Source organism: Artemia franciscana, chromosome 3 (assembly GCF_032884065.1).
Source record: "Artemia franciscana chromosome 3, ASM3288406v1, whole genome shotgun sequence".
In the NCBI taxonomy this organism is placed as follows: domain Eukaryota; kingdom Metazoa; phylum Arthropoda; class Branchiopoda; order Anostraca; family Artemiidae; genus Artemia; species Artemia franciscana.
Window position 1 is genome coordinate 33,815,307 of NC_088865.1, and position 16,616 is coordinate 33,831,922.

Here is a 16,616-nt window from a genome sequence, read left to right on the forward strand (position 1 = left end):
TTATCCTACGTATTTTATATTCTCCTATATATTTTATATTGTCCCATGTACTTTATATATTTCCTATATTTTATCTTGTCCTATGTTTTATGTTCTCCTATGTATTTTTTATTCTCCTATATATTTTATATTCTCCTATATAGTTTATTTTCTCGTGTGTGTTTTATATTCTAGGAGAATATAAAAAACAGGAGAAAACAGCATAGAAGAATATAAAAGACATGGGAGGATATAAACTATATAGGAGAATATAATAAAATATATTAGCATATAAAATATAATAAATATGCAGGAGAATATAAATATATGGTTCGTTTTCTTTTTGTTTTTATTTCAGTTTAGCTCATCCACAATATTATCATGCATACGTGCCTTTTCTGAGTCCTTCACTTTGTTGTTGCCAGTATAACAAACAGGAAATGGTGATCAAGAGTGCTTCTCCATAATTACTTAAACAATCGTCAATGTTAGTCTTAGCTTTTTCCAAAAAAATAACTAAAAACAAAATACATTTTAAATGTTTTCTCTTTTTTAATTTAATTTATCCAAAATTGTTAAGACTTTCAGGAGTGAATACCAGCATATATATTGAGCTGTCGATCCATATTCATTTTTTTTCTATAATTTTGGTTGTGATGTTTTTTCTTTTCTTTTTTTTTGATACTATAAGAAATAAAACACACAACTCAAAATAAGGACTGTTTTCAGTCCTGTTTTCAAGTACAAATTATTTTCTAGTCTTTAGAAGGCATGGGGGGCGTCAGCCCCACTCCTGTTAGTTTCTGCTAGTTTTGTGTTTGATTCGGTCATTTATTCAATTTCTGTTCGTTTCGGGTTTCATTTATTCATTGAATATGATTTATGATTTCACGCTTGAAAAATCATTTCACTTTATTTCTGCTCTTCTTTGGTTTAATGTAGCTCTTTAATTTTCTGTGAAAAACTTCTTTTGTGGAAAAGATTTTATAAAATTAATATATAAAAAGACCAACTTAGGAGACAGTGTACAACCCTATTGAACAACCCTGTCATTATACAATCATTATACGATCGAAAAAAGAAAAGAAAGCACGCGGAAAACATACGTTCACGATGTAGATTCTAAAGTTTGGTTTTATTTTTCATTTTATGGATGAAGTGAAAAACTAATTAACCAATGAAAGACGGTTTTTGAAAACTGCTGAATGAAAACAGAGATTAGTGGGAATTAGTGCCACTCCGTTTTAGCCTGTATTCGGGTTCTGAGTGAGAAATTCAGAACATCTTTGTCAAAATTAACACAATAACTTGCTTTAGTTGTGTAAAATCGTTGTCATTTCGTTCTGAATTCTGGATAAGATACGATAAGTAGAGAATGGTATGCAATGTAGTCCAATTTCTTCGGATAAATTTTGGATTGATGGCTGTCACCAGTAATTTGAGGAACGGATTTGGTACTTGTGTGCTATTCAGAACACTCAATAAGTGAAGTTAGGCTAGGTATCTTCTATCACTATGCGTTCCTTCTCGTAATGTTCCTTCTTGTAAGAGTTTAAAGTCATGTTGTGTCCATTGACGCACTATTTTGTTGTGGGCAACAACCTCTTATCCTGGAAAAATATAATTGCCTCTTTTTCAGTCTTTGGCGAATCTTCATTTCAAAATCCATGTTCAGACACTATCTTCTATTACTATGCGTAGCAAACTAAATTGAGTTTTGTCTTTGTGGCTATGAACCGATTTTTCTCATAAAATTTACCTGCATCGTATTTTGTTTCACGAAAGAACCTAACTTCCCTTCTTGAGTGTGTTCTGAATCATACGCAATTACCACGGATTTTTTAGTGCCAAAATAATATCGAGTAAGATTTCAAATTGACGAAAGGTCTTGAAACTTGATTCTGTTATTACGATTTAAAGATTTTTTTACGCGAAAAAAAAATTATTACGTGATAAAGATTTCTATTGTAAATATATATACTGTAATTTTTTTTTTCGTGGCGATATGTTAAACTTGAAGAGGCTTGTATTGTTTTTGCGTGATTGGCAGAAGTCCATAAAATAGAAAAAAAAATTCTACGTTTTCTAAGATTCGTCAATAAATAGAGACACGGGGAACCTGCGTAATAAAAATGGAGCTTACATATTGATTGGGTTTGTGGTAATGCTTGTAAATTGAACCTATTGTTAAAATAAGTTCCTAAGCCATAAAAAGCTCCCTGGAAAATCAATCAAGAATACAAGGTAAACGAAAAGCTAACTTAAATGTGAGCTAAGTATACTTTTGACAACTAAATCGGTGCACAAGAGAGGAAAAAAGTCAGTGTTTAAAAATTATAGACCAATAGCAAACACTTCTGCTTCGTAGAATTTTTGAGAAAATAATAGTGATCAACATTCAAAACTATTCTGAAGTTAACAATTTATGGAGAAAAGCTCAGCATGCTAGAAAAAAACGGTCATCTAACACGCAGCTTCTAGAAATAATAAATGATATTCGTAAAATGGCTGACAGTGGATCATTTTTATTGAATTTATTTTGATTTCTCCAAAGCATTCGATAAAATATGTATAGAACTGTTGATTTGTAAGCGCGAGAAGCGTAAAATAAGTCCTCAAGCTTTCTTCCGGATCTGCGAGTGTCTTACTGGAAGAATACAAAGTTTCGTAGTTGGTAGTAATGCCTAATCACCGATTAAGGTAGAAAGTGGAGTTATTCAGGGATCTGCCTAGGTTCCATACTATTTTTTATAGTATGTAATATGTTGAATGTTCGGGGAGTTTTGGACAACTTAAGATTTCAATACCCAATAGTGATTTTTACCATTTTGCATTCGAGTATCCTAGGTCTAATCTTGGAATGTGAAGTGTGGTGTTTTTTTGTCGCATTACCTTTTACTTATATTAAATATTCCAAGTGCTGTATTATATGTTTGTATTTATGCAAGTATTAGCAAAATTAGAAACATTTCAAATTTTTGCAATTATTAGAGTAGTGCTTATGTGCAAATATCTTGGTGACAGACATAGCATCAAATCGCCCTTACAACCCTATGCATCAAATGTGATTGGTGGTTTATATTTTCAATGCAAAACTCCATAGTCTTAGTTTGTATGTACTGGAGTTTTAGATTATCCTATTTTTCTTCCCCGAACTCCACTGACCTGAAATTTTATTTCCGAATTTAATTTCTTTTAAGGCGTTAAATCATACTTTGCTTTTGAATTGTAAACAGTATATAGTTTTATCTTTTGATCGAATTGTATAGGTTGGTTAAACAATAGACGGCCGTTTATATTTTTTTTAAATATATATTACTTCAGTACTTTTTTATATATGCTTTTGAAGTAAATAAAGTGCTACCGAATAGTTTTTAGTTTTAAATCAGGGGATAAAAAGTTATTTTATTTGGCAGTCTTATAGTCTATTATAAAGGATTTATTGATACTATTATATTTTTCAGGCAATGGATCGGGAAATTGAAGAGAAAAAGGAAAGAGAAGCTAGGCTTGAAGAGGAAAGAAAGAAGCAAGAAGAGCTAGAGAAAAATCTGGAAGCCGAACGTGAGGTCTGTTTATTTTATTCCCTTTGAGTATTATATATGTTTCGTTTTTTAACAGTCTTCATTTTGTTGCAAACCATTTTACAAGATGTCGTAATGTTTTGAGATTGTAACTTCGCCCAGCAAATCAATTATCATTCTCATTGCCTCATTTACAGTTAAAAGAATTGATCTCCACTTATCCAAGGATGGGTGGGCCTTATCATTTTAACCCTGATTATTACCAATTTGCAGACGGTAAAAACAGATACTTTATATGAAGGATTTTTACCTGTGTAAATAGGAGGGTGTGGGTGGCAGCTGCTCTCCCTAAAAGACATGTACCTAATCTTTTTGGAAGTCTTAGACTTTTCCCACACAAATTTTTGATCCTCTCCCCCCCCCCCAAAAAAAAAAATTACAGACTCAACTTCCCTTTGAAGATTGTCTGCGGACGCCGAACACCCGGGGCGGCTCGATCCAGTTGCTTCCTCCCTCCTTGAACGGCTCTGCTGACAATTAAATTCTTGTAAATTGTAGTAATGTCAGTCGTCGTTAAGAAATGAGTAAAAAACCCAGACTTGTTATTAATAAGCAGGTGCCTCGGTCAACTTTGATAAAAACCAAATTCAACGGAGGTTTCAAATGTTTATTACCTACGTGCCTCGATACATCCCGTTTAGGGCAAGACGGGCAATGCGCGAATGATCATCCTACTCTTAGTCCTCTTACTCTAGTATGCTTAGTCCTACTCTTACTCTAGTATGCTAGTATACTTAGTCCTATTAGGACAATGTACAAATGATCATAGTATACTAGGACTAAGAATAGGATGATCATTTGTGCATTGCCCGTCTTGTCCTAAACGGGATGTATCGGGGCACGTTTGTAAATAAACGTTTGAAACCTCGGTTGAATTTGGTTTTTATCGAAGTTGACCGAGGCACCTTCTTATTAATTATAAGTTTGAGTTTTTTACTCATTTCTTAACGACGACTGACGTTTCTGAAATGTAAAAGAATCAGATTGTCATCAGAGCCGTTCAAGGGGGGGGGGCAACTGGTTCAAGCTGCCCTGACGCCGTAGTTGTGGGGTTTGGCAGAAGTTTGTCCTATTTGGTAAAATGTTCATTTTGATATGGCTTTTTTATGGTTTTATTTGAGTTGGGAGGGGGGGGGGGGGCTCTCAAATTAATTTTCCCCAGGCACTATCGACCTTAGGAGCGTCTCCGCTCGTCAGCTATTTTTTCTTTTCTTTTTTATAATCTTATCCTTTTTGGATTCAAGATATTCTTTTGTTCCCATCCTTTGTCACCAATTGGTTTTGCTCATTTATGAAAGTCACGGGGCTTGGAACTAAATTGGTGTAAAAGAAAAAGGGTAAAAAAGAAAAGCAAACCTTTTAAATTCAAAGAGAGTTTTCGTTTTTAGTCTCATCTTTTGTTCCCATCCTTTGTCACCAATTGGTTTTGCTCATTTATGAAAGTCACGGGGCTTGGAACTAAATTGGTGTAAAAGAAAAAGGGTAAAAAAGAAAAGCAAACCTTTTAAATTCAAAGAGAGTTTTCGTTTTTAGTCTCAATTTTCCAACGTCTTTTTGTCATTAACAATAGAATAATGAAGAAGAAAAAGAACGCTTTCAAGCACTTCTGGAAATCGGACCACAATCACTTCTTTTTCTCATCTTAGTTGTGGCGAAAAAACCTCTGAATAGAGAATCACGCTGGTAATTGAATTCAATGGTTTCATTTTCTGTTTATCTTTTGGTAAAATTTTTGATTCTTGAAGACAAGGCTTACAATAATAGTGTCAAAGGAAAAGATCTCTGCATCGTTGTTGTCATTTCTTATTGTGTATTGATATTTCAACAAAAAACATATTTCCCTTCTACTAATAATAGGTGTACCTAGGGATTTGATGGAGTTTTAAGTACATATTAAGAATTATAGCCTAAGATTGGTGTTTTCCTTTTATTTTTCCTAAGGCTAAAAGAAAACCATCGAATTCTTCTTCGAATTTTGTGTTTAGGCTATCAAAGAAGGCTATTGTTGAATTTCTTGTCCGTAATTGTAATTTTCGTTTCTCTAAAACTAGAAAATAAACCTTTCCTCTTTATTTTTTAAATAAAAAAAAGTCAAAATCCTACTTTTTTAGACTTTCAAATTATAATATCATCAAGAAAGACTTTTGTGAATTTTGTAATTTGTTGTCCGCTTCAAATGTAGTGAGTGCCTTACAAAAATGCAATAAAGCACAGTATTGAATTCAAAACAATCAGTTTTTATGACACTTGGTATTAACCAAGTGACATATAGCAATCGCCAATTCTGTCGGTCTGTCGGTCCCGGTTTTGCTACTTTAGGCACTTCCAGGTAAGCTAGGACGATGAAATTTGGCAGGCGTATCAGGGACATGACCAGCTAAAATTAGAAATAGTCGTTTTCCCAATTTGACCATCTGGGTGGGGGAGTGGGGGGCCGGTTAATTCGTAAAAAATATAAAAAATGCAGTATTTTTAACTTATGAGCGAGTGATGGGATCTTAATGAAATTTGATGTTTGGAATGATATTGTGTCTCAGAGCTCTTATTTTATATCCCGACCGGATCTGATGACATTGGGGGGAGTTGGAGAGGGGGAACCTAAAATCTTGGAAAACACTTAGAGTGGAAGGATCGGGATGAAACTTGATGGGAAAAATAAGCACAAGTCCCAGATACATGATTGACAAATCAGAAAGGATCCGCTCTCTTTGGGGTAGTTGGGGGGGGGGGGGTAATTCTGAAAAATTAGAAAAAATAAGGTATTTTTAACTTACGAACGAGTAATCGGATCTCAATGAAATTTGATACTTAGAAGGATATTGTGGCTCAGAGCTCTTATTTTAAACCTGACCGGATGTGGTGACATTGGGGGGGGGGGGGTTGGGAGGAGGAAACCTAAAACTTGGAAAACACTTAGAGTGGAGGGATCGGGGTGAAACTTGGTGGGAAAAATAAGCACAAGTCCTGGATACATGATTGGCATAAACGGAATGGATCCGCTCTCTTTGGGGTAGTTGGGGGAGAGGTTAATTCTGAAAAATTAGAAAAAATGAGGTATTCTTAACTTACGAACGGGTGATCGGATCTCAATGAAATTTGATATTTAGAAGGATATCGTGTCTCAAAGCAATTATTTTAAATCCTGACAGGATCTGGTGACATTGGGGGAAGTTTGGGGTGGGGGAACCTAAAATCATGGAAAACGCTTAGATTGGAGGGATCGGGATGAAACTTGGTGGGGAAAATAATCAGAAGTCTTACATACGTGATTTACATAATTGGAACAGATCCGCTTTGTTGGGGGGGGGGGGGGTTAATTCTGAAAAATAAGAAAAAATGACGTATTTTTAACTTACGAAGGAGTGTTCGGGTCTTCATGAAACTTCATATTTAGAAGGACCACGTAACTTAGATCTCTTATTTTAAATCTCAACCGGATCAAGCGTAATTGGGGGGGGGGGGCAGTTGGGGGGACCGGAAATCTTAGAAAATACTTAAAGCAGTGAGATCAGATTGAAACTGGATGGAAAGAATAGAAACCTGTCTAAGATACGTGACTGACATAACGGGACTGGATCTGATCTCTTTGGTGGAATTGGGGGGGGGGGGTAATTTTGAAAATTGAGGTACTTGTAACTAACGAAAGGGTGACCAGATCTTAATGAAATTTGATATTTAGAAGGATCTTGTGCTTTAATGGTTTAATTTTAAATTCCGACCAGATCCTGTGACATTGGGGGGAGTTGGAGGGGGAAACCGGAATCTTTGGAAAACGTGAAAATTGGAGTATTTTTATCTTACGAATAGATGATCGGATCTTAATGAAATTTGATATTTAGAAGGAATTCATGTCTCATAGCTCTTATTTCAAATCCCGACCAGATGTTTTGACATTGGGGGGAGTTGGAAATCTTGGAAAAACACTTGGAGTGGAGAAATCGGGATGAAGCTTGGTTGATAGAATAAACAAATGTCCTTGATACCTGATTGACAGAATCGTACTGGATTCGCTCTCTTTTTGGGAGTTGGGGGGAGGGGTTCAGTGATTTGGCAATTTGGTGCTTCTGGACGTGCTAGGACGATGAAAATTGGTAGGCATGTCAGGGAGCTGCACAATTTGACTTGATAAAGTCGTTTTCCCAGATTCGACCATCTGGGAGGCTAAAGGGAGAGGAAAAATTAGAAAAAATTAGGTATTTATAACTTACGAGTGGGTGATCGGATCTAAATGAATTTTGATATTTAGAAGGACATCGTGACTCAGAGCTTTTATTTTAAATCCTGACCGGCATTAAGCCTCTTATTTTCCTTTTTAAATCAATCTATTGATTCATAGAATTTTGTTAGAGCTCATACCATATGATCTCTTGGCTCTTAGCTCTTCTTGCCTCGTCACAAGTGCCATATGAGCTCTTAGCTCTTGTTATAATGTGGTCGTTGTGGTCGTTAAATATTGATGCATTAGGTTTATAATTTTTGCCATATAAAAATGAATTAAAGCTTGATTTAAACTTAAAGCAATTAATTTTTATAGTGTGTTCGTAATTATTATTATGTTTTTTTTTTCACCGATATTTTCTAAAATCTCATTCCATATCGTACTTATAACTAATATAAAACTTTTTCATTTCTTTGAATTTTGTAATTGCAATGTCGTTAAAGAATACCTTTACTAGATTTACGATTCGTGCCATGCGAAAATAAGTTAAAGCTTGGTTTAAATATAAAACAATCAATTTTTATAATGTGGTCGTGATTTTTATTATTATGTTTTTGGGCAACATTTCATAAAATCTCATTTTGTATCGTAGTTTAACTAATATAGACGTTTTCATTTCTTTGAATTTTTTAATTGCAATGTCGTCAAAGAAGACCTTTATTAGATTTTAATTCCTGCCACAAAAAATTCAAAGAAGCCCTTTATTAACTTTGTAATCCTTGCCTTACCAAAATGAGCTAAAGTATGGTTTACAGCTTAAGATACTCACTGTCTATTATGTATTCGTGACTGTTATTATATTTTTTCCCCTCTTTTTTTTTAGAAAGAGATACTGATTATTAATCTTCAATGTCTTAGTGAGAATCTTTACCAAAGAATCTTCTAGTTTTATCTTATATTGATTTCTTTTGTTAATGTGCTTGTCAGATTGTAGAAAATTGTTCTTGTCCAGAATTTGCTAAATGTTAAGGAATGGCATCTTACCCGTAAAAGGGAGTGCCGTTTTTCATAATGTTGTGTCAATGAGCTTTTTCAAATCTCACGAATATCCTGATTAAACTGCGAGTAAGGTTTTGCGTGATCTTTCACGGAAGGGAGCATTGAAGGGTCTTCTTTAAAGTTCACACGCAACTCAACCTCAGATAGTTAATCCAAAAAACAATTAAGTTTTTATACATCTCACCAAAGGCACCAATCTGGGGGGAGGGAGGGAGGGGGACAGTCATCTTGGATTCTTCTGTCTCCCCCTCTGTTAGGATTTTCTAAAATACCTGTTTTTCTTTTTCATTCAAAAATACCTTGTTTTGATTTTTCTTGGAGGAAGAGGTTTTGAGAGTTCAAGGAGCAATAATAGGTTTGGAAATTAATGTTGAGAAACTAAGTCGCTTAGTCTAGGAATAAATTGAAGGTGAAGAGTTTTGATGCTGGGTAATAAGATGATTGACCAATTCGATAGCTTAACTTGCTTGGGTAGTATCATTAGTAAAGATGATGGATGCATTGTAGATATAAAAAATAAAATAGTCAAGACCCAGAGAGTTTTTTCTAAGTTGACAAAAACTTAGAAGAACAGGAAGATGAGTCTGCGAACCAATATTAGAATATTAGAAGTTACGGTAATGACAGTGGTCAAGTGTGATTCTGAAATGTGGACGCTTAGAGAGGCAGAGGGGCTTCACTTTTTTGATGTGTTTCCAATAACCGACAAGTACCCAAAGATCTCCCTATGTTTCTCCATAGTTGTCTTCATAACCACTGGAAATTTTTCCTATTCATCCGCCCCCCCTTTAGACCTAACTTCCCTGTTCTGCTTCAAACGAAAATCCCCATTTTTACCTTAATAAAATTTCCAGAAAAATATTTAGGAGTTTTATCCCCACGTAACTGGTGTTTTATGTAAGTGAATCTTTTCCCCTTCTTTCCTCCTTTTACCATTCACGGTGTAATGTTTATTTTACTGATTTTGGGAATTTCATTTGTAAAATCCATAGTTTGATGATTTTAAGTATAATATATTTCGTTTTTAATTAGTTTTTTAAGGTTTGTCTGTTGTTATTTGTTGTTGCTTTTTTTTGTCTTTACTTGACATGAAAAGCAAATTTGGCTCCACTACAGCTAGGGATAAAACTTTTAAAAATAAAAATTGTCTTATTTCTAAATGCTAGAAGAAAAGATTGCCATCATCACAATTCATTTAACTACTGTAACCTATTTATATGAAGCTTTTGGCAAATCGTCTACTTTTCCTGATCGTAAAAAGTAATAAAGACTGATTGGTTCCTACTTCCTGACAATAGAAAAAAAGACAATTAACGGTGTTAACTTTGTTCCATTACTGGCAAGACCTCTGGAACAATTAATATGCCTTTCTTTATAAGCAAATTTATCATAAATTAGATTAAGTAACTTCGCACTTCTTTTGTGCCAAATTAGCTGTAAGCCTTTGCCAAAGCTCGTAATAGAGGATCTGTTTTTAAATTCCTAACGACCACCATCCTTTTTGGAACTGCTTTCAGGCTAACTTATCCACTTTATAGTCTTACATCTACGGTACAGTTAAGACTGTACCCAAGAAAGGGGGTATAAATTCTGCGCCCATCTTTCGCCGTGAAACGTGAAAAATGCAAATATTTTTTTTGTGTGAATGGACTCTTTATTAACTACTAAATTACAAAAACTATACGTACCCACAACCGCCGGGGGAAGGCTCAACCTAATTATTAAAAAAATAAAAAAAAATAAAGAAGGACAAAAACACTCTCACTCAATTACCCTTTAATACCAGAATATACATAAATAAAGGCTAACAATAATAAGAAAAAAATTATCTCCCCACTTCCAATATATTTTTTTTTTAATTTTACTTTACTGACCCTATTTTACTATTTTGACCCTATTTTTAAGTTTACTATTTCAGTTACTTAATTGCTAAAAGGTAACTAAGATTGCTTTTTCAGTGTTCACGTTTCTGTTGTGCTCCTTGGTGAAAAATGATACGCTAGTACATTGAACTACCGGTCTTGCAGGTTATGTATGTAAACAAATTAATAAAAAACAAGTTTTTTGAACTATAATTAAGGAACAAAATTAAAACCTAGACGAACCGAAATTATTTTATTCATGAGGAGGGCTGCCCCTTCTTCAACCCTCGTTCTTGACAATAGAGTCTAAAAGCTCTTTAAAAAAATTTCATTCAAATGTAACTGCCCTTGTGCTTGAGCAGTTTTTCTTAAAGAATTCTGACAAAAAGTCAAACTTTAGAAAAAAGTAAGAGGGTTCATGTGCAAATTGCGTAGCTTACAGTCCTTTCCCCGGGGATTATGGAGGTCATGTCGTCCCCAAAGGCATACTTGTTCAATCTTTTGACCATGCTGAATCGAGTGTATTTCTCATCACTTGACTGAATGTATTTTGGAATAAATTGGCGTTGGAGGGGGGCTAGTTGCCCTTCAATCTTTTCTGTAACTTAAAAAGGGAGCTATAACTTTTGATTTCCGTTCGAACGAGCCCTCTCCTGATCTTCTTGGACTATTTGTATGATACGATCACCCCTGGAGATCTTTCTTTTAGCAAAAACTACAAAATTCTACTTTTGTGTAAATAACAGCTGTAACATTTTTGTAAATTGGTACCGTGAATCCTTCACAGTGGGGTTCTCTGATATGCTGATTTTCATTAGGGTCCTTGAATTTTGAGGTGTAATTGTGGTCTATTGCCAGAAAGATAAATGTCCTATTTAAATATGTTTTCTGTCATATTTAGCAAATATAAATTGTTGGTGCATGGTTGGTCACCGGTGCTATTAAGTATTCTCATTTGGTCTAAAATTCTGCCAAAAAATTAGTAATTGAAGATTTTAAGTTAGTTATAATTTATCAATCCCTAATATCATGGTTAACACAATAGCGTTGATTAAATAAGATTCTATTATTTCCCGTGTTCTATTTTTTTTCTCTTGAAATCCATATAGAACAATGGTCTTGGAAAGTTGGGAAGAGCTCAGTTGATCACAAACTTTAAGTTCTAGTGCCTATTTTAATCTGACCCATGTGCTACTTGTCACCCTTTAGAAGCCTCGCCGAGCGCTCACGCAACCCCAGAGGCAGACCCAGTTTTATTATTGCTGTGTTAATTAAAACGATCGAAGGGTGCAAAAACTAAGTCTCCGGGGGCATCATGATAAGTCCATCCCGAGTGTAACGACATGAATTAAGCAAATAACTAGTATAAAATTCTAGCACGTCAATTACGATCTGACAGCTAAGAAATAGCAATCTCAAAATTTTGATTGGATGACTTTTTGGAGACAAGGGGAATGGGAGGGGTAGGGCCGTTTCCTGGAATTTTTTTCGATGGGAGGGGCTAAAAATTTGAAAAAAAATAATAAAAAAAGCATCAAAAATTTGTTTATGTTCATTTTTGGTATGTTTTTACCAGTTGGACAAACATTTCGGAGAGTGGTTCAAGCCCCGAACCCCCTGGATTCGGCCTTGGCGAGGAGTATTAGTTGCCTTCCCCAACTTTTACTTTATGAAATGCTCTAGAACTTCATATTTCTTTTCTAATGACCCCTCTGATTTTCTAGGACCATTGGTTTGAAACGGTCACCCCCCGAAAAAAACAAATAGACACGCATCCGTAATCTTTCTTCTGGTAGAAAATATAAATTCCACGTTTTTGCAGATTGGGAGCTTGAACCCTCTACATGAGCGTTCTTTGGCACGCTGAATTTAATGATGCGAATTTCATTTTTTTTTTAGTTTTCGGGAGTGTTCCCCCGCCCCCTCTTTGTAAAATATAGGACGTGTTCTCAGATTCGTAGTTTTTGATGGGTAATAATAAACTTCCAGAATTTTATATATTCGGTATCATTTTGAAAAGCCAAAACTTTTGATGTATTTATTCTCAAAATTACGCTTTTTAGAGTTTCAGTTACTATTGGGCCGCGTCACTCCTTACTAGAAACCGTTCGATCATTTATGATTTTATCTAAAAAGTGCCCAAATTTTGCTTGAAGAGCCGTTGAAAGGCACATTTGCGGTTTAGGACAACATAAAAAAAAACAACAAACATAACAGGTGCTATTAAGCTTGGGAGAGGGAAAAAATAGGTGCTATTAAGCACCTATTAAAATATGGAATTTACCTCTATTATTTATCGTTATGTAATTTCTGGAAAATTTGACCTGGAAATGTCGGCATTTCAAAATTGTCAATTTCCACATTATCCAAAACTGTCAAAAATCTATGCAAGTTCTAAAATGACGAACTTTTTTTTTTACAAGGATAAAATGATACTTTTCTTTAAACTCGCAACTTTTATAGATAGGTTTTTGCCTAAAAATTATGAACGCGGTCATTCAAAAGAACAGATAACAATTAATATGAAAAGTCAGATAAAATTGGTGGCTAATGGTATGGGATACATTAGAAGTGAAAAGATGAAAGCAGATATTACTGTTCGGGCTTATTCCCTCTTCATGAGTACAGATTAGTCCCAATAGCAAACATGAATTAGTAGTAGCTAATTAACAAAGCAATATTATAAGTATAGAATTCTGGAATGCCGACAATGCCCAAATTACAGACAAACTTAAGTAGTTGCCAGGATAAGCAGAATAGGTTTTGACGTCACCCTGAGTAGTTGCATTATGCCAGAGAGGGTGTTTTCTAAAGGGTCAATTATTTGTTAATTAACAACGTAATTAACGTGAAGAAATATTAACGAAGATCTACTTTAACTCATAAATATTCCCGTTCGTGTTGTTCTACCTATAAAAAAAGAAAAGGTAAAGGATGCGGCACTAGACCCTTAAGGTCCGAACCGGCGGTGCTGATCTCCGTCTCAAGGCCCTTTAGCCAGGAAGTGCAATGGGGGGATGAGGGCCAGTCATCCTGTGCTTTTGTGCACCCTTCCTGTTTACCTTCCCCAGATTTCTCCAGGTACCCATTTAGAGCTGGGTCGACTCTGGCTGAGCTTACAAAGTCACGCCACCGACCCCCGCCCCAAATGGGGGACGGGGTCTACCTATAGGTAAGATGGGCTCAACAACAGAGAGGACTACATATTCATGGGTTCAGGATCAAATAGAAACTAAAAAACTGCTTCGGTTTGCTAGAAGCGTGATATATGATATCTGGAATATAAAATTAAAACTTTATAACTATCAAGTAACAATAAAAAAAAAAAAAAAATTCCACACAAAGTAAGCTAAAGAAGCCGTGTTAGTTCAGATCTAAAAATAGTTTCATTATTAATACCTTAGATTCTGATTGTTGACAGGACAGTTTCTGTGTAGAAGATTACAAATTATGTTCTACTGAATTGAACATATCACAAATTCCTCAAGTTTAAAATATTAAACCATAGGAGAAGATACTTCAAATTGGGCGTATCTATGGAATTTACACTAATGCTAATAATTTTACAGGACAATTTTTCTCTTCAAATTTTGACTTTTTTTCCTTTTCTCGGGAACTCCTTCAAAGAACAAGAGATAAATGTATGAGTTTACAAAAGAAAAAAAAAACAAAAAAAAACAGGTGTACAATCTAAACACCTCAATTACATGTGTTACAAGTTACAAATCGGGGAAATTTCACATATTTTTGGAACTTTACAAGGATATTCATAGAGTTCGTGGTAACAAACAAACAAGCCCAATAGTAACCGAAATTCTAAAAAACGATTTTTGACGGAATAAATATCTCACAGGGATTGGATTGATATACTAATTCCAAATATATAAAAAGCTACGAGCCTGATAACAAATCATAAGCTGATCACGAGTCTGAGAAAATTTGACTGATTCTCGAAAAAAGGAGGAAACAGCCCCAAAAATTCAAGAGGTCCCATTGAAAATCAGGCCATCAGATTTGGCATATCAGAGAACCATACTATTGGAGTTTCAAGCTCCTATCTACAGAAATGTTAAATTTTGCAACTTCTGGCAGAAAAAGTTCAAGGATGCGTGTTTATTTGTTGTTTTTTTCCCCAGGTATGATCGAATCGAACCAATGTTCCTAAAATACTGAAATATAGTTCATTCCAGCGAAAATCGAAAGTTGTAGCGTCCTTTTTAACTGACCAAAATTTTTCTCCAAACATGTCTGATCAAAAGTTTAAAATAACCATTTGATTCAACATATTTTAAAGGTCCAATAATTACACTTTTGACGATGATATGCCCCTCCAGAGTCCCTGGGGAAAGGGCTGTTTGTTACGCAATTTGCTCGTACTGTTCACATAATTATAGTATTTGTTATTGGAAAATATACGGAAAATTTTGGGATAATTTTTTATGGGGAGGGGGATTTTTCATGGGTAGAATTTTCCGCAGGGAGGGAAGTTTCAAGGGGAAATATTACAAGGAGGAGGGGAGAAAATGGGGTTCCCTGATATGATTTGAAAAACGAACAGTAATTAAATAAATATTGAAACTTAAAACGAACAGATTTTTTTATATGGGGGGGCTGCTCCTTCTTCAACCCTCGCTCCTTACGCTAAAGTTTTACTTTTTTCCAGATTTTTAGGAAAGACTACTCAAATATAAGGGCCATTAATTATGAATCAGAAGCATAAAAAACTTTAATTCTTTAGCGTAAAGAGCAAGGGTATAGCATGTGATAGTCCCCCTCATATACAGAACAACTTTTGTTCGTTTTAAGTTAAAATGGTACTCCTTACTTTCAGTTAAAAAAAACGTGTTTTCTTTTTATTTAATTAATCTGTAGTATTCTGAGCCCCTAATAATAATAATAATAATAATAATAATAATAATAATAATAATAATAATAATAATAATAATAATAATTTATTGTTACCCTCTCTGCACAACAAAATGTACTAAAGAGGAGTATAAGAAAATGAAAAGAAAAACAAAAAGGGCACGGACAAAAGTTACTCACAATTCTTCAACTTTCAAACACTCATTCAGCATCCAGTTCCAGTTGTGGTGTCATTTCTCCTGCAAGACCCCTCCCTCCACTCCTTCACCTGTCATGGGCATGTATACATGTTTTGCATATTTTCATGATTTTTATCACAAGTCAAAATTTTCTGTTTACAAATAAGACTGCAACATGTAGGTAAAAAAACAAAAAAAACCACTGAAATATTTCACGAGTGTCTGGTTTCCACCAACGTTTTATGTAAGAGTTTAGACTCCTGGTTACTAACATTAGCACAAGATCAAAACACATAAACTGTATATTTTAGAAACGGTAAAAATATTGGATCATTTTGAAAATTGGAGTCATTCAATGAATTTAAATCCAAAAGTAGGGCAAAATAGAATACTTATGCCTATGCCCTATCCAACACCCCTCTCATAACCCCCTGCTTAGAAAATAAGGACATGTTTTATCTCTGTTGTCCTTGACTGTTCAGGAATTATTTTAGGAATGTTCCTTAATAATTAACTGCTTACTTACTTAGTTAACTCTCATCTGGCTGGGTCGGCCGAGTTATGGCTTCTTCTGAGAGTGGATTGTGCCAAGGCTTCTTATAGCTTTCCGTGTTCCATGTAGTATGTAGAAGTACTGAAAAAAGGTGTTTCGAAAGTTTGGAAGTTTTCAATCAAGAACTTCTTGGTTGGGGCATCAATCGTTCAATAGAACGGTATTTTTGAAGTTAGACACCGGTTGAATTTGGCCCAACCATGGAAGCTACTGTAGTTGGATGACGTAGATGATGGTGTGAATAATTGATTGAAGATAGTAGTTTTTGTTTTAAAATCTGGTAATTGCCGCTGGCTGTCTGCTTGTGAAGTCCATTTCTCTGCTACGTATTTTGCTAGCAAAATTAGTAGAACTTGAAAAAGGTGTGTCCTCAGT

The 16,616-nt window shown here is 34.8% G+C and overlaps 1 protein-coding gene across 1 annotated transcript in view; it reads left to right on the forward strand.

Annotated features, from left to right (window-relative positions):
- Nucleotides 1–16,616, forward strand: part of LOC136025201 (DDRGK domain-containing protein 1-like) — a 135,436-nt gene that overhangs the window by 45,529 nt on the left and 73,291 nt on the right. Inside the window, exon 4 of the mRNA XM_065701001.1 lies at nucleotides 3,444–3,548. Coding sequence (XP_065557073.1) covers nucleotides 3,444–3,548 — 105 coding nt within the window. The remainder of the gene's footprint in view (nucleotides 1–3,443; nucleotides 3,549–16,616) is intronic.